At 39.6% G+C, this 24,206-nt stretch overlaps 1 protein-coding gene across 1 annotated transcript in view; it reads left to right on the top strand.

Moving 5' to 3' along the window:
• MORC1 (MORC family CW-type zinc finger 1) overlaps window positions 1–24,206 on the top strand; it is a 243,862-nt gene that overhangs the window by 47,067 nt on the left and 172,589 nt on the right. The window contains exon 8 of the mRNA XM_064273472.1: window positions 10,553–10,678. Coding sequence (XP_064129542.1) covers window positions 10,553–10,678 — 126 coding nt within the window. The remainder of the gene's footprint in view (window positions 1–10,552; window positions 10,679–24,206) is intronic.

Genomic DNA, 24,206 nt, shown 5'->3' on the forward strand with positions numbered 1-24,206 from the left:
TGGGTAAATCTGCTGCAAAGGACCTCTTTAAAGTGTTGAAATGCGAAGATGTCACCTTGAAGACTAAAGTGCGCCTGACCCAAGCCATGGTATTTTCAATCACATCATATGCACATGAAAGCTGGACAATGAATAAGAAAGGCCGAAGAAGAATTGACGCCTTTGAATTGTGGTGTTGGCGAAGAATATTGAATATACCATGGACTGCCAAAAGAACGAACAAATCTGTCTTGGAAGAAGTGCAACCAGGATGCTCCTTAGAAGCAAGGATGGTGAGACTGCACCTTGCATACTTTGGACATGTTGTCAGGAGGGATCATTTCCTGGAGAAGGCTATCATGCTTGGCAATGTACAGAGTCAGCAGAAAAGAAGATGACCCTAGACAATTGACACAGTGTCTGCAACAAGGAGCCAAGCATAATGATGATTGTAAGGGTGGCATAGGACCGGGCAGCGTTTCGTTCTGTTATGCATAGTGTCGCTGTGAGTCGTAACTGACTAGACGGCACCTAACAACAACAAAGTTCTTTTGATTTCTTGTCTGCTGCTTCCATGGATCTAAGTAAAATGAAATCCTTCACAACTTAAATCTTTTCTTCGTTTATCATGAAGTGGGGTCATTTGGGGTCCATATTAAGGTGACACAGGAAGTTTTGGAAAATTTTGTTAAGTTCTTTTTACCTTTGAAATATTTTTTGAATTCCAAACTGACTCGATCACCCCTATGGCATTTTTCCTGATTCCGTTTTTGGACTTCAGAACCATATGCCCTGGTTAATTATGTCCATGATATCCTTGTTCCTGAGTTCCTTTCACTTCCCTCAGTGGCTTACTGTCTTGTTAACATTATAAATGCCATGTGTACACAACTTTGCAAGAAACTGGTAGAAGGCATCAAAACCAAACAAACAAAAAAAAGGTTGCCTTCAGTTGATCTGACTTATGTTGACACCGTGTGAGTCAGAGTACAACTGTGCTCCACAGGTTTTCAATGGCTGTTGTCAGTAGTAGATCACCGGGCCTTTCTTCTAAGTTACCTCTGGGTGGACTCATACTGCCATCCTTTCAGGTTGCACCTGAACACTAAACTATTTACGCTACCTAGGCATTGAAGAAGTCACCACTCAAAAATGAAAACTAAATCCACTGTCATTGCATCAATTCTGACTCATAGTGACCCTACTGGACAGAATGGAACTGCCCCATAGGGTTTCCAAGGCTGTAATCTTTATGGAAGCAGACTGCCACATCTTTCTCCTGTGGAATAGCTGGTGGGCTCCAACTGCTGACCTTTTGGTTAGCAGCCAGGCCCCAGCGCCAGAGCTCCTGAAGAAGACACAGACCCTAGTAAAAAAAAAAAAAAAAAAGCATGTCTAGAAGTTGGCCATCATAGATAAAAAGGTCCTGCCATGTCCCTGGAATCCACCATGGCTCAGGGGGTCATGTAGCTAGAGAAGCCCATGCAAAACCAGCTCTGTATGTGATGATATAACACAGAGTAATGGAGTTGAAATTTTGTGCTAAGTAATGATTTGAAATTAGGTACCGTGTTGACAGTGTGTTTCTAAACTGACAGTCATTGGACAGCATTCCATAATGTTTCTGGCTTATGTCTTAACTGAGCTGGCTGGGAACACATTAAATGTTATAGCTTCAAATTATTGTAATGCACTGTTTGCCATACGGTGGTTATGGCAGAAGTACTTTCATTACTTTGTGGAGATTATAACTTTTCTTTGAAATTATCTTTTCAAGATGACATTTCTCAGAGGTATAACCTACACTAAGATCAAATTTGGTAAGCCTCTTCAAAGCTCAAAATTTAAAGTAATTAAAAATCTTTATGCCCCTTTTTTATATTCAAGATTAAAAAAAAAAAACACCTTTTGCTGTCAAGTTGATTCTGACTCCTAGTGACCCTACAGGACAGGGTAGAACTGTCTCTAAACTTTCCAAGGAGCACCTGGTGGATTCGAACTGCCCATCTTTTTATTAGCAGCTGTAGCACTTAACCACTATGCCACCAGAGTTTCTTCAAGATAATATAGACCTTATTAATTTCAATTTCAAGAAGTCTTCAGAGAGAGGTGGGGCGAAGATGGCAGAGTAGTCAGATGCTTCTGGTGGTTCCCCTTACAACAAAAACCTGAAAAAACAAGTGAATAGATTATATATATGACAAGCTGGGAACCCTGAACATCAAAGGCAAAGTTAAGGAATCGGACTGAGTGACAGGGTCAGGGAGAAATGGTGCAGAAGCAGTGAGGAGTTGCTGGATCTGGCTTGGCGGGAGCGCCTCAGCCTCGATCCCCTGGCAACCACAGCAGGGCTGGCAGTAGTGTTTGGAACGTGGCTGCTTCAGTGAAATAAGGCAAGCCAAGTGGCACAGCCCTGATCCCCTGGCGCAAACGCAGTGGGGCTGGTGGTGGTGTTCAGGATGCAGCTGCTTCAGCAAAAGAAGGCAACTGAGGTGGTAGAGCCCTGATCCCCGGTGCAACCATGGTGGGGCCGAGCCAATGCACCGAATCTACGCATGCCTCTGGAATCCGAGATAAAACAGCGCTGTCAGCACGAGATAAGTGATTTTGTCTAATTTACCGTGTGGATCTAAGGGCTCCTTCTTTTGAAAGAACTCTCTCCCATCTATCTGATCCCTCCTCCCTCTTCCCTAGCTGACTTTGGTGACAGTTGATTTCCCTGGACCTGAGATAGGTCCTGCTATGCTCTCTGAGCCATTCTCCCAGCCTTGGAGAAGGAACAAATTAACAAATGGGAAAAATAATCTGCCGGCTCCCCTAATCTGGAAATTTAGGGCAGAAGCTGCTCCTGTCCAGGAACAGGCAGTCCACAGACTTTGAGTGTCTTTAACCCCTGCATGGATCCAGGAGGCCTCATTATAGTGGATAGGATCTAGCTGTTACAGTGCAAGGGTGAATGTGTTTGAGGTTTGACTGTAACTGTTTCAGCTGTGTGGTGGAGAGGCAGGAGGCTGCAGGGGTGGTTGACATTTGATGCTGTTCTGCCTATCAAACAGGGTCCTCACCTACCCACGGCAGGGGCCTGAGGGCTGTGTCTCCACCCACACCACCTAGGCACCCATGGCGGGGGTCTAAGGATAAATGGTGCCTACCAGTCCTTACACATAAAAGCATTGGGTGCCTGTGTTATGGCTGCAGAGCCCATCTACCAGTGTGCCCCAGAGAATAGGGACATGCCTTCCTCAGACACTTGGGGGAAGGTTGTCAGCCCCCTGCCTTCCTCAGAGTGTGACCACCTACCGCAACAAGAAACCTGTGTATGCATCAATCAGCACTTCTCTAAGATCATAGGTGAGAGCTTGCACCACACATTAGGTGACTAACTACCAGGACACCTGAGCTGAATCTATACAAGAATAGTGAATGGACTCCTAGGCTCATATACCTGTTAATAGCTCTAACCATCTGGAGCCATGACGTTGGTACTTCAAAGGCTCCAATAATCAAGTTAGTTCACTCTAGTAGCCTATTTGGGTATATCAAAACAAAACAAAGCAAGAAGCTAGTTCACAGTGAGGAAACATAAAATAAACTAATACAATATCAAATCACATAAAAAAAAAAGACCATGATTGCTTCAACAAACTCCCAAAACAAAATATTAAAGGAATCTTCCAGATGAAGATGTCTTCCTGGAATTACAAGATGTAGAATACAAAAGATTACTATACAGAACTCTTCAAGACATCAGGAAGGAGATCAGGTAAAACGCAGAACAAGCCAAGGAGCACACAGATAAAGCAGCCAAGGAAATCAAGAAGGTTATTCAAGAGCATAATGAAAAATTTAATAGGCTGCAAGAATCTATAGAAGAACAGCAATTAGAAATTCAGAAGGTTAACAATAAAATTTCAGACTTAGAAAACTCAGTAGAAAGTCAGCAGAGCAGAATTGAGGAAATGGAAATTACAATCAGCGAGATGGAAGATAAAACATTTGGCAACAATATATTCAAAAAAATCAGATAAACGAATTAAAAAAAAATGAAGAAACCATAAGAATCTTATGGGACTCTATCAAGAGGAATAACCTATGAGTGACTAGAGTAACAGAACAAGGAGGGAAAACAGAAGATACACAGAGAATTGCTGAAGATTTGTTGGCAAAAAACTTCCCTGATATTGTGAAAGATGAGATGATATCTATTCAAGGTGCTCATCAAACTGCATAGAAGGTAGATCCCAAAAGAAAGTCACCAAGACATATAATCAAGCTTGCCAAAATCAAAGATAAAGAGAAAATTTTAAGAGTAGCCAGGGATAAATGAAAAGTCACCTACAAAGGAGAATCAATAAGAATAAGCTCAGACTGCTCGGCAGAAACCATGCATGCAAGAAGGCAATGGAATGACATATATAAAGCATTGAAGGAAAAAAAAAAATTGCCAGCAAGAATCATACATCCAGCAAAACTGTCTCTCAAATATGACAAAATTAGGACATATCCAGGTAAACAGAAGTTCAGGGAATTTGCAAAAACCAAACCAAAACTACAAGAAATACTAAAGGGAATTCTCTAGTTAGAAAATCTTTAATATCAGATAGCAACCCAAGACTAGAATGTAGGACAGAGCAACGAGATATCAACACAGATAAGGAAATCACAAAAATAAATCAAGATTAAAAAACGCTCAAAACAGGGAAACAGCGATGTCATTTTGTAAAAGCTGACTACATTAAATCAATAAAGAGGGACTAAATAAAGTAGTCATAGATTTTTCATATGGAGAGGAAATCAAGGTGATATAGGGAGATAAAAGTTAGGTTTAAACTTAGCGAAATAGGGGTACGTAATAAGGTAACCACAAAGGAGACTGACAGTCCTACACATCAAAATAAAATACAAGAAAAACATAAAGACTCAGCAAAAACAAAATCAAGAACAGTAAAAAAAGGAATATACAATTTACAAACTACTCAGCACAAAAAATTAAGTGGAAAAAAGAAACTGTCAACAACACATGAAAAGAGACATCAAAATGATGCACTAAACTCATACTTATCCATAATCACGTTGAATGTAAATGGACTGAATGGACCAATGAAGAGACAGAAAGTTGCAGAATGGATAAAAAACACAATCTGTTTTTATGCTGCCAACAACAGACACACCTTAGACTTAAAGACACAAACAAACTAAAACTCAAAGGATGGAAAAAAATATATCAAGCAAACAGTCAAAAAAGAGCAGAAGGGGCAATATTAATTTCTGACAAAACAGACTTCAAAGTTAAATCTACCACAAAGGATAAGAAAGGACACTATGTAATGATTAAAGGGACAATATAGTGGGAGGATATTACCATATTAAATATTTATGCATCCAACAACATGGCTTCAGGATACGTAAAACTAACAGCATTGAAAAGCGAGATAGACAGCACCACACTAATAGTAGGAGACTTTAACACAGCACTTTCAGTGAAGGACAGAACATCCAGAAAGAAGCTCAGTAAAGACACAGAAGAGCTAAATGCCACAGTGAACCAACTTGACCTCATAGACATATACAGAACACTCCACCTAACAGCAGTCAAGTATACTTTCTTTTCCAGTACGCACTTGTGCTGGAGGTCCTGTTAAAGAAAACAAAACAAAACAAAACAAAACACTGCACCTAACAGCAGTCAAGTATACTTTCTTTTCCAGCACACACTTGTGCTGGAGGTCCTAGCCAGAGCTATTAGACTAGATAAAGAAATAAAGTGTATCCAAATTGGCAAAGAGAATTAAAGATATTTCTATATGTAGAGGACATGATCTTATACACAGAAAACTCTAAAGAAACTTCAAGAAAACTACTGAAAGTAATAGAAGAGTTTAGCAGAGTATCAGGATACAAGACAAACATACATAAATCAGTTGGATTCCTCTACACCAACAAAGAGAATGTCAAAGAGGAAATCACCAAACCAATACCATTTACAACAGCCCCCAAGAAGATAAAATACTTTGGAATAAATCTAACCAGAGACATGAAAGACCTATACAAAGAAAACTGTAAGACACTACTACAAGAAACCGAAAGAGACCTACATATGTGGAAAAATATACCTTGTTCATGGATAGGAAAACTCAACATTGTAAAAATGTCTATTTTACCCAAAGCGATCTATAGATACAATGCAATCTGGATCCAAATACCAGTGACATATTTTAATGAGATAGAGAAACAAATCACCAACTTTGTATGGAAGGGAAAGAGGCCCCACATAAATAAAGCATTACTGAAAAAGAAGAACAAAGTGAGAGGCCTCACACTACCTGATTTTAGAATCTTTTATACTACCAGAGTAGTCAAAACAGCCTGGTACTGGTACAACAACAGATACATAAACCAATGGAACAGAATTGAGAATCCAGACATAAATCCATCCACATATGAGCAGTTGATATTTGGCAAAGGCCTAAAGTCAGTTAAATGGGGAAAAGACAGTCTATTTAACAAATGGTGCTGGCATAACTGGATGTCCATGTGCAAAAAAGTTAAACAAGACCCGTACCTCATGCCATGCACAAAAACTAACTTGAAGTGGATCAAAGACCTAAATATAAAATCTAAAACAATAAAGATCATGGAAGAAAAAATAGGGACAACACTAGTAACCCTAATACGTGGCATAAAAGTATACAAAACATTGCTAACAATGCGCAAACACCAGAAGAGAAATTAGATACTGGGGAGCTCCTAAAAGTCAAACACCTATGCTCATCCAGAGATTTCACCAAAAGAGTTAAAAGATTACCTACAGACTTGGAAAAAGTTTTTAGCTAAGACATTTCTGATCAGTGTCTCGTCTCTAAAATCCACAAGATACTGCAAAAACTCAACAACCAAAAGACTAATAGCCCAATTAAAAAATGGGCAAAAGATATGAACAGGCACTTCAGTAAAGAAGACATTCAGGTAGCTAACAGATACATGAGGAAATGCTCCTGATGGTTAGCCATTAAAACCAAAACCAAACCCAGTGCCGTTGAATCGATTCCTACTCATAGTGACCCCATAGGACAGAGTAGAACTGGCCCATAGAGTTTCCAAGGAGCCCCTGGAGGATTCGAACTGCTGACCTTTTGGTTAGCAGCTGTAGCACTTAACGACTACGCCACCAGGGTTTCCATTAGAGAAATGCAAATCAAAACTACAATGAGATTCCATCTCACGCCAAGGCTAGCATTAATACAAAAAACACAAAATAAGAAATGTTGGAGAGGTTGTGGGGAGACTGGAATACTTCTGCACTGCTGTTGGGAATGTAAAATGGTACAACCACTTTGGAAATTGATTTGGCACTCCCTTAAAAAGCTAGAAATAGAACTACCATATGACCCAGCAATTCTACTCCTTGGAATATAACCTAAAGAACTAAGAGCCTTCACAGGAACAGATATATGCACACCCATGTTCATTGCAGCACTGTTTACAATAGCAAAAACATGGAAACAACCAAGGCGCCCATTAATGGGTGAATAGATAAATAAACTATGGTATATTCACACAATGGAATACTATGCAACAATTAAGAACAATCTGTGAAGCATTTCTTAACATGGAGGAATCTGGAAGGCATTATGGTGAGTGAAATAGTCGCAAAAGGACAAGTATTGTATGAGACCACTATTATAAGAACTCTAAAGTCTAAACACAGAAGAAAATATTCTTTGATGGTTCTGAGGGTGGTGAGGGACAGAGAGGAATATTCACTAACTAGGTAGACAAAAATTATTTTAGGTGAAGGGGAGGGCAACACACAACACAGAGATGGTCAGTACAAGTGGACTAAGCCAAAAGCAAAGAAGTTTCCTGAATACAAACAAAAGCTTCAAAGACCAGAGTAGCAGGAATGGGGGTCTGGGGACCATAGTTTCAGGGGACATTTAGGTCAATTGTCCTAACGAAATGTATTAAGAAAACGTTCTGCATCCCACTTTGGCAAAAGGCGTCCTGGGGTCTTAAAGGTTAACGAAAGGCCATCATTGAAGATGCATTAATTGGCTTCAACCTACCTGGAGCAAAGGAGAACGAAGAACACCAAAGACGTATGGTAAAGAGGAGCCCAAGAGACAGGATGGGCTGTATAAACCAGGGACTCCATTAGCCTGTTACCAGAAGAACTAGATGGTGCCTTTCTACCACTGATGACTGCCCTGACAGGAAACACAACAGAGAACAGTGGGATGCAGATCTAAAATTCTCATAAAAAGACCAGGCTTAATGGTCTGACAGAGACCAGAGGGACCCTGACGGTCATGGTCCCCAGATCCTTTGTTAGCCCAAGTTTGGAACCATTCTTGAAGCCAACTCTACAGACAGGGATTGTACAATGGACAATACAGACAATGATACTGGTGAGGACTGAGCTTCTTGGCTCACATAGACACTTGAGACTATGTGGGCAACTCCTGTCTGGTGGCGAGATGAGAAGGAAGAAGGGACAGGAGCTGGTTGAATGGACATGGGGAATATAGGATGGAGAGGAGGAATGTGCTGTCTCATCAGGAGGAGAGCATCTAGGAGTACACAGCAAGGTGTGTATAACTTTTTATATGAGAGACTGACTTGATTTGTAAGCTTTCACCTAAAGCACAATTAAAAAAAAAAAACTCTTCAGAGATTTGTAAGGGACTTTAGCAATAAATTTAGAAAGCAATTGTTGTTATGATTTTTCATGATAAAAATATGGCACTTCTGAGATATTTCAGAAGGCACCTAGTCTAGTCTGGTGCCTGGCATTCAGAGTTGTTTTCTCAACTACAGACCTTACAAGAGTAGCTTGTGTGTTGACCTGGGTGGAAGTGTGTTGCCTGTTTGCCCAGTGTGTTTACATGCAGGTGGGCATTCCTTGGCTGGTGTCCAAGGCCCACAGATCTGTGAGAGAATGTTCTGCTGTTTCAGGCAGCCTGCCTTAGACATGGCCTGGCCACTAGGTCTATCAGGGAGTGGTTTCCAAATCTCTAGCTTAAATGACAGAGATCCTCCATCATTGTGGAACGTCAGAAGAAAGAGTTACCATCTCCAAAGCCAGTTTCAAATCAGGCGATCCAGAAAGGTTTTCAGTAACAAAGTTTGGAATATTTATAGAGTCTCAAGGTGACTTTTTTTCTTTTAACAGGTGAGGACTTAATCGTGGTATGCTGAAAGGTGATCACATAATTGTAACACTGTACCCAGTGCAGGCAGCCTCTTGTTACGTTAAAAATGCATCAGTATTTATACAATGATAGCCATGAACTAGAGAAAACCAAAAAAAAAGAGAAAACCGAAAAACCCTATAGGACGGAATAGAACTGCCCTACAGGGTTTTCAAGGCTGTAAATCTTTACGGAAGCAGACTACTGCATCTTTCTCCCATGGAGCTGCTGGTGGGTTTGAATCACTTATCTTTCGGTTATCTGCCAAGCTCTTAACCACTGCACCACCAGGGCTGCCTGTGAACTAGATACTTTTGTATAATTTATATTTGAAAAATTCTACTCAAGGCTTACTTGAAAAGAATTTTCTTTTAAAGAAGTAAAGGAAATTTCTGACTTTATATATGAGCTTTAAATTCTGCCTGAAGGAATTTATAATCCCGTAAGAAATCCTTGAGTTTCTGTTGGGCGTTGTCTTCACTCTTGTAAATCCCCTGGAGCCTTGTCACTTCTCACTGAGTAACTGGCAGTGGCGTACCCCTCCTGAGGAATCCCCCGTAGACAGGCCTTACAGTTCAGAGACCCAGTAGAGAAAGAGCACCACTCCTTAAGCGTGTCTGACCTTATTTTTGATCTTTATATCGTGTCAAATTGGACAGCATTTTCAGTTCCTAAGCGGGCTTTAATAGAGAATGTCTCTGGAGCTGTTAGTATACAGTGCTGTAGAGATTTCCCAGTAACATGCAGCGGTAAAATGGTAGTTTTCTTCATAGTCTATTTGCATTGTTTCTGTTGTTCCCATTTTACTGTCTATTCTTTAGTTTTCTCCCTTATCTCTTTCACTTATCACTAGTCATCAGGATTCTCCCTTTAGCTGGTCATAAATACTTACTTTAATACTTACTGCACTTACGAAATAAAATTTTGTGTTTCTTGTTTATAATTTTAAAAGTAAATGAAACATTTAAGTTATAATTTTTTATTCGAAAAAACTTACTGGAAATGCTTTTTATTCACGTGGGTCTGATTTTGTTGTGTTTTGAGCTGGGGGATTGGTTTGTTTATTTGATTTTGGAAATATGGAAAGTATGTTTTCTATTGCTGATGTTCAAGTCTACTTGGAATGGTTGGTTGCCAGCAAAAGTTCAGTCCTAATCAAAATGTAGGTAATTTGTGTACCTCTACCTAATGAAGTACGTGAGTGTTTCATGATTTGCTGGTGTTTGTGATATCATTTGCCAAATAAAGGTTAACCTTAGAAAAAAAGTTCCTGAAGCTTCTAGTAGTAACCTTCATAACCTGACAGATTGATTTTTTTTCTTCTCAAAGAGATGTTCTTGTTGCTTCCTTTACATCGTGGCCTTTGATATTTTCTATTCCAGTTTTCCAGAGAGATGGTCATTCAGAGCCTACACATCTGTCCTGTACTTTGACCCTCGGATGAGAATCTTCATTCAGGCCAAAAGAGTTAAAACAAAACACCTTTGTCACTCCCTCTACAGACCCAGGTAACTCACCTTCCATCCAGAAGCTGATTAACCAGTAAGCGAGGTATGCATGGGCTTACAGTAAGGAAGGTGTGCACTGGCTTACTTGTGTTTACTTTGATGTGGTGAAAAACACGTGAAACTGTGCACTACAGACTAGTAAGTAAGCAGGAGTAAGCCCGTGTGTACCTTGCTTATTGGGTAATCTGTCCCTGCCTCTATCTATTATCTTCATAGAGCTTTTATATAAAAAACTGATGTGCCCCCCAGTATTGTCAAGGTGATGACATTTACTTTGATAGTAAGATTTTTACACTGTAAACAAAATTCAGACTGCATTCAGGAAGGTCTTCTAAAGAGTAATCACGTGTGACAAGTATTTGGCAGAAATAGCAACACACTGCAGTGAATACAATAAGTTAGGTAATCATCCAAAGTAGAAATTTGTTTTCCACTTCAGTGCTTGGGTTGTGATCGGTTCCATTAAAAGGTCAGAGTTCACTTTCATCTTCTGTTGTCATAATATATTTGAACTATTAAACCGTATACCTGTGTATGCACGGACACTGTACGCATAAAGTGAACGTATTTATGAATACACATACTTCATTTCTGTTTTATTTTATATTATAGCATGAACTTTTTTTTAAGTTTGCATTTGCTTATTATGAAACCTGTCTCACCCAGCTATGCATGCATTCAGAACAGTCATTCGTGCTGTGGCTTCTAGGTGACCATTCATTCATTTCCCAAACCTTTGTCAGACTCTTCTGTGAATCTAAGATTGTGCTAGCTACAAAGTATAAAAAAGATAAGATTAGTTCCAGTTTTGAGTAACTTCATATCTACTGAGAAAAACTTTTAATGTCTTACAGTGCCTGTAAATATGTATTTTCACACACTATTTTATTTAATTTTTGCAGTGACCCTGTTGTTAGGTTTTATTGTCACCATTTAGACATAAGTGAATGTCAAAACTGGATAAGAACTTAAATCTTCTGGCTCCAAATTCTTTGCCACTCCGAATTCCGTGCCCTTTCTCCTGTTCCACTAACTCTTGATAATAGGCCCTCATTTGTCAAATTCTCTTATTTTCATGAAAAGTAGTTGCTGTCCCAGAGTCTTAAAATCCCTCATATAGAAATTAATATTAAAAATTATAGATATCTGTATCTTACTTACACCCTGACTGCACACCAATAGATTGCTCAAAAGTTTGTTTTTGATTTCTGATTATATTGGAGATTATTTGTTGAAAATAAATTATGCCAAGTCTGAGACTTTATAAAACTGTCTGTTCATTCCCTAACGAATATCAAAGTGATGTTGTCTTTTCATCAGTCTTATTCTTCTTGGAATTACTAAGTCTCCTGGATCAATCAATAAAGCTTATCTTTTCAAATTAAATTATTCCTCCCTTAGTGAATTGGGGTAAAAAATGGTTTAAGCCAATAGAAAACGTGAATTTGTCTCTATTTCCTGAGGGGAATTATAGTAAATTGAATTCCATCCCCCTAAATCACTTATATCAAATGATAGCTGTGCCCACTCTAGTGTATTTTTTACTCACCTGTCAAAGTAATATAATATACATATATGTTTTGTTTCCAGAAAAAGTTGAAGAAGGCTTGAATCTTGCCAAGTTTCACTTGGGACTCTGATAAGCTCTGTTAAATCCGATATCTGGTGTTCCCATATGGACGGATTTATTCTGTGGCAGTATAGCTTAGGGCTTATCTCTCTCTCCATTTATCATATTTACTTGCATTTAATTTCCCTAATGTGTCTTATGGAGACCCTGGTGGCGTGGTGGTTAAATGCTACGGCTGCTAACCAAAAGGTCAGCTGTTCGAATCTGCCAGGCGCTCCTTGGAAACTCTATGGTGCAGTTCTACTCTGTCCTGTAGGGTCGCTATGAGTCGGAATTGACTGGATGGCATCGGGTCCGGGTTAATGTGTCTTATGGTGGCAGAAATTTTATGTAAGAAATACGTGGAGTTTTCCCCTGTGTTATCCCACTTCTAGTAGACTACTATTTTTTTTTTTTTCCCTTACCAAAAGGTGTTATAGTTTATTGGCTGCATCAGAACAGGATAAGGGTTGGGAATGACCCCATCCGGTCAAAATAAAGACATTTAAAGGATATTTAGAAAGTGATTAAAGACTGTTGGCCACCAGGCTGCAATAAACTTCTGGAAATGAAATGTGAAACTAAGATACCCCTAAAAGGACTCTAACTCTAAAGTATTATAAGAATACATGACTATAGTTCCTCATCAGTTATTTTTCTATGCTTTTGAAGCAAACAAAAATGAAGACTGGATTTTCAACCATATGAGTGGATTTCTAATTGCTTTAGCAACTTGAAACAAACATCTCTAACACATTCCGAGAAAGGCTGGAGAGAAATTTTTGGTGTCATGTCATTGATTTTCTTCCTTGATCGTATTCTGTTCAATATTTTTCATCAGTAATTTGGAAAAAACAGATAAATGAGCAAACAACAAACAGACATGTATGCTTACTGAATTCTTAGTTGACCCTGAACTGAGAAGAGTATTTTATACCTGGCATTACAGAAACAAGATGTGAAAAAGTTGAGGTCCAAAAGATAAATGTAATATAGGTAAGGTATAGATCTACGTTTAGATTAAAAAATCTATTGTGTAAGTATAAACTTGACAGTGATTTACGTGAGAAAAATACGTAGATGTTTTAATTGACCACAAGCCTAGTATAAGCCAATCCTGTGAGGTTGCTAAAAATGTTTATGGAACTTAGTGACCAAACAAGATGACAATAGTACCATTAAGCCTTATCTTGCTGCACCATGTCTGGAGGGGATGCCCATGTGGGGATGCTTTAGGAGGGACACGAATGCATTGGAAAGTGTCTCACTCCCAGGACAGTAACTGTTCTAGTAAGGAGTCATTCCGTGGAGGTGAAAAAACCTAGGACCTGAGTGAAGGCATTAAAGGCTGTCCTGTGAAAACTGGAATTCCAAAAGGCAGAACATGGATGGCTGGATAGAAAAAGGCAAAACTTGCTCAGATGAGAGCGTTGGGCTGTTTTTGCCAGGAAGAGACACACAGATGACCTTTGTTGACTGAAATTTAGTGTAACAATGTTCAGAGAACGTATGTAGCAGGGAGCCATCCCAGAAGCCTCACCATCGCCTATGACTCCATGTGTTTCCGTGGACTGGGATGTTCTGGAAAACTGAAGCAGCTTAGTGTTGCTCAGGATACAGCTCTGCGGTGCGGTCTTTGGTGGGTGCACCTAGCATTTGCGCCCTTAAGTGTAGGTTTTGCCAAGCATGAATCTTCCCTATTGAGCAGAATTCAGGGACATCTACATAGCATCTTTCGTGTGGACACCAGCCCCAGTCCAGTTATCAGATACTGATTCAGGGTATCCAGAGTAGAAGATTTACCTTCTCCGGATCCACATGGCACAGGATAGAGCAGCTCAGAGAAGCCTATGCCTGTGGCATGGAATTAATGAAGTGTCCACAGTTATTCATGCTCTTACAATGGAAAAGACTCGCACGTAAGATGGGGACAAATCTGTCTCTGGAAGATTCTGGGTTGTAGAAGGCATTATTACTTTGGGAAGACTTTCATCTAGATGGTTTCTGATACCTCTTTCAACTTAAGCTTTTATAAGTCTTTAATTCTTGGAGTCTTAAGTATTGTTTATCCCTATATAATACCAACAAGTTATGTATGGCTGTGTTATTTGATCTTAGGCAACAAACATTACTTACTTTCTTTGACTTTGATTTTTTTAGCTCAACAGAATACTAACCGTCACATTTCTACAGGCTCTATATATCTGCATATTAGGACTAAAGAAGGGATTGAAATGATCATTTGTGAAGGCTCTCTAAGGGTGACAGAGCAAAAATGCTGGTTTAATGAACTCCATTCTTCATTAACAGGGCTTTTCTACAGAGCCACACCACTGCAAGGAGCCCAAATGAAGTGGCATTGGAGTTACTCTGCTTTCATAGGAGCAGCGTGCTCCTTTGTCAGTTGTGTAGAGATACAGCTTTATGGTGCACTGTTGAGTACACTGCAGCACTCTGCTGCTGGAGCAGTCGTCTCATTTTTTAGGGTTGTTTCCACCCCCTTATCCCCCCCCCACCTAGATAGACTAATAATTTTTGAAAAGTATCTCTTTTGTAAACTCTACAAATTATATATATATATTCATGAATTTTTATAATCTTAAATTATCTAACCTTTCAATATAGGATAGTGGTTGAGAGCAAAATTTGGATCAACCAAGCCTGGATTTGAGTTTGGGTTTTGTCGTTTGCTAGTTGTGGACCTTTGGCAATTACTTAAGCCTTACTCTTCTCTGGAAGCCCTGGTGGCATAGTGGTTAAGTGCTGTGGTTGCTAACCAAAAGGTTAGGAGTTCGAATCCACCAGGCACTCCTTGGAAACCCTGTGGAGTAGTTCTACTCTGTCCTGTAGGGTCACTATGAGTTAGAATTGACTCGACGGCAATGGGTTTTATTCTTCTCCACTGTGAACTGGGACTTTCCCTGCCCCTTAGGCTTGTGAGGATTAAATAAAATTATGTTCTATTTTAAACAGAACACTGCTCAGAACTGTTCCCGACATGTTTGTAGTTGCTATTATAGAAATGAGTAATACCTGGATAGAATGACCACTGTGTACGAGACAGGATTCTAAGCTTTGGGGAGCCAACACAGGCAACAAAACAATTCCTGCCCTCATGGAGCTTACATTCCAGTGGCAGGAAAGACAATAAGTAAATAAAAAATAGATAGTACGATAACAGGCGATTCTACGTACTACGGGAAAAAAAAGGGCAGGGAATAGAGAGTCATGGGGGTTTGGGTGACTATTTTAGATAAGAAATCAAGGGTGGCCTTTCTAAGCAAGCAAATTTTGAGCAGGGAACTGAATAAACAGAGGAACTGAGCATATTAGTTATTTATTGCTATATAACGAATGACCCCAAAATGTAGTGGCTTAGTATCACAGTAGCCATTTATTTTCTCTCATGGTTTCTGCGGGCCAGTCATTTGAGAGTGGCTCTGATGCATGGTTTTGGCTTGGGGTCTCGTGAAGTTGCTGAGAGATGTCGGCTGGGGCTGCTGAAGCTTTGATTGGAGCTAGAGGATCCACTTCCAAGGCGGCTGGCTGCTCACATGGCTGGCAGTTTGGTTCTTCTTTACAGAAGCCACTGTACAGGGCTACCTGAGTATTTCCACTGTGTAAGGGCTGACTTCCGCCAGTGGAAACTGCAGCCTTTTAGGACACAGTCTCAAAAGTGACACACCATCACTTCTGCCGTATTCTTTTATTCACATAAGCCAGCCTGGATTCAGTGTAGGAGGGCACTACCACAAGGCATGAAAGCCAGGAGTTCAGAATTGTTAGGGGACATCTTGGAGGCCTGGTAACACAGGGAGTCATGCAGGAGTGCGTCGTGCAAGGATATTTGGGAAGACGGTCCCAGGAGGAAAGGGCAGTGAGTGCAAGGATGGGAACAAAGGCTGGTTGTGTAGCAGGAGTGCAGCGTCGGGGAGGAGGTGAGGAAGGTGTGGGCAGGCCACACAGGTCCTCCAGCAACAAGTTATTACTTCATAGTTTTATGAAGATCAGTATGGCTGCTGAGTGGGCAGTTGATTTTATGGGGAAGAGGAGAGGAAGGGAGACTAGTTAGAATACCTTACTCCAGGTGTCCTAGGATGCTCGTGGCAGAAGTATTGAGATGTGCTCTGGTGACAGACATGTGAAGATAGGACTTGCTGATGGAAATGAGTGTGGGCTAGCCAGAAAATGAGGAGTTATGAATGCTTCCCAGGTTTTTTTGTTTGTTTATTTTTCTGTTTTTTATTAATTTTATTTTTTTAATTGTAAAAGTGTAGGTAACACATTTGCCAATTCAACATTCTTCACATCTGCAATTCAGTGAAATCAATTACATCAATCGTGTTGTGCCACCATCACCAATATCCTGTGCCAAACATCCTAAGTTTTCTCCCTGAGCCAAAACTTGGGAATGGCAGGAGAGGCAGAGGTGTGGAGGTTAGGAGCAATGGTCAGTGGAGAACTCCACCTCATCCTGGACATACTGTTTGAGAGGCCTATTTCACAGCCAGATCTACCTATCAGCATTCATATGAGAAAGTTCCTGATCCTGCTAATTACATATGAGTAATAATGAATAATTTTAGCTATTCCGTTGTTGTTATATACTGTCAAGTCAATTCTGACTCATAGTGACCCTATAGGACGGAGTAGAACTGTCCCATAGGGTTTCCAAGGCTGTAATATTTACAGGAGCAGATCGTGACTCTTCAGAGCAGTGGGTGGGTTTGAACCACAGACCTTTCAGCTAGCATCTGGTTAAGCATCCGAGTGCTTAACCACTGTACCACCAGGGCTCCTTGGGACTATATTATGGCATAACAATACTAGTTAAGCTCATAATTTAAAAATAAAATAATCACAATTGTGAATACTAGAATGTAGTTAGATTCATAATCTTGGCTATGTTTCCCTGCATTAAAAAAAATTTAAAGCCGTAGTTTTCTCAAAGTCTATTTTTTTTAACATAAAATCTCTAAAATATTGTTTTTGATATTAGTCAAAAGGTTTTAGATAAATTTTGTAAGTGTGAAAATTAAATGCCAAAAGTAAGTGTAAATTTCTACAGGTTGTTCTGTTCAAAGCAGTCACAGAAAATGCTCGCATCGTGCTGCACTGCATGGTTCTGAGCATAAAATCTTGAAAAAAAATTCAGATCTTTCTGTTTTTATTTCTCTTGAGGGGGAGGAATTCTATTTTGCCCTTAAAATAGTAAAATTAATAAAATTTTAAACAATATGGAATTAATATCGGGAAAAACATCAAATAATTTAGAACTTCCTTTACCACTTGTTATTCACTCTGTGTTCTAGCGATCCACAGTCTCCCCAAGGGGAACCCCTGATAGGAGGCTGATAAGTACCCTTCCAGATGGTATTCTGCACATTTACACAGCGCGCGCACACACACACACTTTGGTTTTTTTTATTGTGATTTAGGTGAAAGTTTACAGTGCAAATTAATTTCTCATTAAACAGTTAATACACAAATTGTTTTGTAATGTTGCTTGCCAAGCCCGCAATGTGTGAACACCCTGCCCTTCTCCATCCCAGTTTCCCTGTTTCCATTCGTCCAGTTTTCCTGTCCCTTCCTGTCTTCTCCTCTTTGCTTCGGGGCTGATGTGCCCATTAGTATCATACATGATTGAACTATGAAGCACATCTTTCACGTGTGTTATTGTTGGCTCTATAGACCTGTCTAATCCTTGGCTGAAGGGTGAACCTCAGGAGTTACTGCACTACTGCATTAAAAGGGTGTGTGGGGCCATGCTTTCAGGTTTCTCCAGTCTCTGTCAGACCGGCAAGGCTGTGTGTGTTGTGTGTGTGTGTGTGTGTGTGTGTGTATCTGTGCGTGTGTGTGAATTTAAATAGTCTGCATTTTTTTCTCACTCTATTGTGATCCCTACTAGAGCAGTCCATGGTGGTAACCAGGTACCGTCTAGTTATTCTGAGCTCAGTCTGGTGGAGGCTGTGGCGGTTGTGGTCCATTAGTCCTTCGGACGAATCTTTCCCTTGTGTCTTTGGTTTTCTTCATTCTTCTTTGCTCCAGCCGGGATGGGATCAATGGATGTGTCTTGGATGGCCGCTCGCAGGCTTTTAAGACCCCAGTGGCTATTCACCACAGTCAGATGTAGAAGAGTTTCTTTATAGACTGTGTTAAGCCAGTTGAGCTAGATGTCCTCCATACCATGGTCATCGGCCTTCAGCCCAGTAGGTCGGTCTCTCAGGGAGTTTGGTGTATCTGGGAAGCTTCTATGACTTTGCCTCGGTCAAGTTGTGCTGACTTCCCCAGTCTTATATGCTGTCTTACCCTTCACCTAAGTTGCTGCTTATCTACTATCTAGTTAATGTTTCTCCTTTCTCTCCCTCATAACCATCGAAGATTGTTTCTTTCTGTGTGGAAGCATTTTCCTGAGTTTTTGTAATAGTGGTCTCATGTACGGTATTTCTCCTTTTGTGATTGACTCGTTTCATTCAGCATAATGCCCTCCAGATTCATCCATGTTGTGAGATGTTTCATAGATTTATCATTTTTCTTTATCATTGCATATTATTCCATTGTGTATGTACGATAGTTCATTTATCCATTCATTGCTTAGGTTTCCATCTTTTTGCTATTGTGAATAATGCTGCAGTGAACATGGGTGTGTGTAAGTCTGTTTGTGTGATGGCTCTTATTTCTCAAGGATATATTCTAGGAGTGTAATTGCTGAATGATATGGTATTTCTAGCTTTTTAAAGAAATATTTTCCAAAATGGTTGTACCATTTTGCCTTCCCACTGGCAGTACCTGAGAGTTCCAGCCTTCCCGCAGCCTTTCCAACATTTGTTATTTTCTGTTTTTTTGATTCGTGTTGGAAATGACAGGGTCAAATGGCATCCCATTGTAGTTTTGATTTGCATTTCTCTAATGGCTAGTGATAGCAAGCATTTCGTCATGTGTCTGTTAGCCACCTGAATGTCTTCTTTGGTGAAGTGTCTCTTCGTATCCTTTCCCCATCTTTTTTTTTTTTTTTTTAATTGTGCCTTAAGTGAAAGTTTACGATTTAAGTTAGCTTCTCATATAAAACCTTGTACACATATTGTTATGTGGCCCTAGTTGCTCTCCCTGCATGTGACAGCGTACCCCTCCTCTCCATCCTGTATTTCCTGTGTCCGCTCAACCAGCTCCCGTCCCCCTCTGCCTTCTCATCTTGCCTCCAAACAGGAGCTGCCCACATAGTCTCATTTGTCTACTTGAGCTAAGAAGCATACTCCTAACCAGTATCATTTTATGTCTTATAGTCCAGTCTAATCTTTGAAGAGTTGGCATTGGCAGTGGTTTTAGTTTTGGGCTAACGGAGTGTCCGGGGCCCATGTCCTCTAGGGTCCCGCCAGTGTCAGTCAGACCATTAAGCCTGGTCTTTTCGCTAGAATTTGAGTTCTGCATCACATTTTTCTGCTGCTCCACCAGAGATGCTCTGTTGTGTTCCCTATCAGGGCAGTCATTGGTGGTAGCTGGGTACCATCTAGTTCTTCCAGTCTCAGGCTGATGCAATCTCTGGTTTATGTGGCCCTTTCTGTCTCTTGCGATCATATTTTCCTTGTGTATTTGGTGTCCTTTCACCATCTTTTTATTGGATTATTTGCCTTTTTATTGTAGAGGTGTTGGATTTTCTTACAGATTTTAGAGAATAGACCTTTGTTGGATATGTCATAGCCAAAAATTTTCCCCCAGTTTGTAGAATCTCATTTTATTCTTGGTGAAATCTTTTGATGAGTATAAGTGTTTAATTTTTAGAAGATCCTCGTTATCTAGCTTATCTTCTGGTGTTTGTGTATTGTTAGTTATGGTTTGTGTCCTGTTTATGCCATATATTTGGGCCCCTAGTGTTGACCCTATTTTTTCTTTAATGATCTTTAAACTTTTTGGTTTTATATTTAGGTCTTTGATCCATTTAGAATTAGTTTTTGTGTATGGTTGGAGATATGATCCTGTTTCATTTTTTTACAGATGGACATTCAGTTTTGCCACCACCATTTGTTAAAAAGACTTTCTTTTCCTCTTTTAATGGATTTTGGGCCATTGTCAAAGATTAGGTAGCCGTAGGTAGATGGGATTTACATTTGGGTTCTCAATTCTCTTCCATTGATCAAAGTGTCTGTAATTGTACCAGTGCCAAGCTGCTTGGACTACCATAGCTGTATACTAGGGTCTGAGGTCAGGTGGTGTGAGGCCTCCTACTTTGTTCTTCTTCAGTAGTGTTTTACTTCCCTTTCCATGTAAAGATTATGGGCCTCTTCCCTTTCCATATGAAGATTAGTTTTTCCATCTTGTTAAAGAATGTTGTTGGTATTTGGATTAGGATTGTACTTTATTTATAGATTGCTTTTTGTTGGGTAGGAATTGTCATTTTCACAGTGTTAGGTCTACCTATGAGTGAGCATCATACGTTTTACCATTTATGTAGGTCTCTTTTGGTTTCTTGCAGTAGTATTCTGTAGTGTTCTTTGTATAGGTCTTTTACATCCCTGGTTAGATTTATTCCTAAGTATTTTTTTTTTTTTTTTACAGGCTATTAAAAATGGTACTACTTTCCTGATTTCCTTTTCATTGTTCTTTTTATTGGTGTGTAGGAATCCAACTGATTTTTGTATGTTTATTTTGTATCCTGCCACTCTGCTGAATCTTCCTATTAGTTCCAGTAGTTTTCTTGTGAAGTCTTTAGAGTTCTCTATGTATAGTATAATATCATCCATGAATAGGAATAGTTTTATTTCTTTCTTATCAATTTGGTTGCTTTTTTTCCCCCCTTGCCTTATTGTTCTAGCTAGGACTTCCAGCACAATTTTAAATAGGAGTGGTGATAACAGGCATCCTTGTCTTTTGCCTGTTCTCAGGGGGAATGTTTTCAGCCTCTTTCCCTTGAGAATGATGTTGGTTGTTGAATTTGTATGAAAACCAAACTAAACCTGTTGCTGTTGAGTCAATGACAACTCATAGCGACCCTGTAGGACAGAGTAGAACCATCCCATAAGGTTTCCAAGGAGCAGTAGGTGGATTCGGACTGCTGACTTTTTAGTTATCAGCCAAGCTCTTAACCACTGGGCCACCAGGGATCCAGGTTTTGTATGATGCTCTTTATTATGTTGAGGAATATCCTTCTATTCCTACCGTATGGAGAGTTTTTTTCAGGAATGGGTGTTGGACTTTATCGAATGCCCTTTTTGCATTGATTGAGATGATCATGTGATCCTTTTGTTTTATTTATGTGGTGGATTATGTTAACAGATTTTCAAATGTTGAACTATCCTTTTTTACCTGGTATGAATCCCACTAGGTCGTGGTGTATCTTTTTTTTTAATACGCTGCTGAAGTCCATTGGCTAGAATTTTGTTGAGAATTTTCGTATCTGTATTCATGAGAAATATTGGTCTGTAATTTTCTTTTTTTGTGGTCTCTTTGCCTGGCTTTGGTATCAGGTTTATGCTGGCTTCATAGAATGACTTCAGAAGTATCCTTTCATTTTCTATGTTCTGAAATTGTTTGAGTAGTACTGCTGTGAGATCTTCTCTAAATGTTTGGTAGAATTCTCCAGTGAAGCCATCTGGGCCAGGATTTTTTTGTTGGGAGTTTTTTTTTAATTACCTTTTCAATCTTATGTCCTGTTATGGGTCTGTTCACATTTCCTCCCTCAGATTGTGGTAGTTCAGCGAGGTAGTGTGTTTCTAGAAATTTGTCCATTTCCTCTAGGTTTTCAAATTTGTTGGATAACACTTTTTCATAGTACTCTGTTTTGATCCTTTTTATTTCAGTTAGGTCTGCTGTAATGTCCCCCATTTCATTTCTTATTTAGGTTATTTGCTTCCTGTCCTGTTTTTCTTTTGTCAGTTTGGCCAGTGGTTTGACAATTTTGTTGATCCTTTCAAAGGACCAACTTTTTGTTTTGTTGATTCTTTCTATAGCTTTTCTGTTCTCTTTTTCATTTATTTCTGCTCTGATCTTTATTATTTCCTTTCTTCTGGTGGCTATGGTCTTCTTTTGCTGTTCTTTTTCTATTCGAATTGTAGGACTAATCTTTTGATTTTATCCCTTTTTTTTTTAATGTGTGTGCTTCTAACCTCTGAGCACTGCCTTTGCTGTTTTCCAAAAGTTTTGGTATTATGTGTTTTCATTCTTATTTGATTCTAGAAAATTTTTCTATTCTATCTTTGATTTCTTCTGTTACCCAGTGCTTCTTAAAAATAAAAAAAAAGTGCTTCTTAAAGGAGTTATTCAGTTTCCATGTATTTGGTTTTTCCTTGCTCTTCCTGTTATTAATTTCTACTTTTAAGATGTTCTGATCAGAAAAGATACTTTGTATTATCTCAGTGTTTTGGATTTTTTTTGATGTTTGCTTTGTGGCCTGAGATATGGTCTATTCTAGAGAATGTTTCATATGTGTTCGAAAGGAATGTATACTTTGCTGCTGTTGGGTGAAGTGTTCTGTATATGTCTATGAAGGCTAGCATTTTGATGGATTTTTTTTTTTTTTAAATCCATTCTGTCACTCTCTGTCTCTTTGTGGGTGCATTTAAACCATTTACATTCAGTGTGGTTATCAGTAAGTATGAGTTTCTTGCTGTCATTTATATTACTTTTTTTGTTGTGCTGATGTTTTCTTGGTTCCTCTTACTCTCCTGTGCTGAATTCTTTTTGTTTTTGAAATTTCATTTGTTTTGTTATTGTAGATTTTGTGTTTACCGAGACTTTATGTTTTTCTTCTTCGTTTTGATGAATAGGTTTGTTAACTTTCTTTGTGGTTACTGTCTTGGTTATCTAGTGCTGTTATAACAGAAATACCACAATGGATGGCTTTAACGGAGAAAAATTTGTTCTCTCACAGTCTAAAGGCTAGAAGTCCAAATTCAGGGTACCAGCTTCAGGGGAAGGGTTTCTCTCCCTGTTGGTTCTGGGAGAAGGTCCCTGCCATCAGTCTTTCCCAGGTGAGGAACTTCACAGTGCAGGGACCCTGGATCAAATAGCCAGTGCTATTCTCTTTTTTTTTTTTTTTGGTGGCATGAGGTCCCCATGTCTCTCTGCTCACTTCTCTCTCTTATATCTCAAAAAAGATTGGCTTAAGTCACAGTCTAATCTTGTAGATTGAGTTCTGCCTCATTAACATAACTGCCGTTGATCCTACCTGATTAACATCATAGAGGTAGGACTTACAACATGTAATTATATCAGATGACAAAACGGTAGACAATCACACAATACCGAGAATCATGGCCTAGCTTGTTTGATAAATATTTTGGGAGGACATGATTCAATCCATGACATTCTACCCTTTGTCCCCCCAAAATTCGTGTCCTTGCCACATGTAAAACATTCACCCCATCATATCATAGCAAAGGTCTTAATTCAACTCCAAGTCCAAAATCCAAAACTTCCTCTTCATCTATGAAATCTAGAATACAAGTTATCTGCTTCTAAAGTACAGTGGTGGAACAGGCAGAAGCTAGATATTTCCATTACAAATGGGAGAAATTGTAGGGAAAGAAGGAATAACAGGTACCAAGCCAGTCAGCAGAACACATTACATTAGCCCTCAAGTCTTGAAAATAATTCTCTGTTCTCTGAGACCATTTATGCAGAGGCCCTGTCCTCCAGATTCTGGATGTTGGCCACAGTCCCCTGCTTTTGAATGGAGGCCCGCTGGCCCTGAGCTTCAGCTCCATCTTCCAGGCCCACTGGAATGGCAACTCTGCTCCCTCAGCTTTGGCAGCTCCATTCTTCTTGTCAGATCTGAGTACAAACTGTATTCTCTGAGACTGAGGCAGCTCTGCTTCCTGTATTCCTTGTCTCTTCGGCTTCTGATTCCTGGTTCCTTGGCCTCTTAGCCCCTCAGTCCTCACTGCATGTGTCTGCCCTGCTGGGGCAAGTGTTCCAGAGCTCTTT

Source organism: Loxodonta africana, chromosome 20 (genome assembly GCF_030014295.1).
Source record: "Loxodonta africana isolate mLoxAfr1 chromosome 20, mLoxAfr1.hap2, whole genome shotgun sequence".
Lineage (NCBI taxonomy): Eukaryota > Metazoa > Chordata > Mammalia > Proboscidea > Elephantidae > Loxodonta > Loxodonta africana.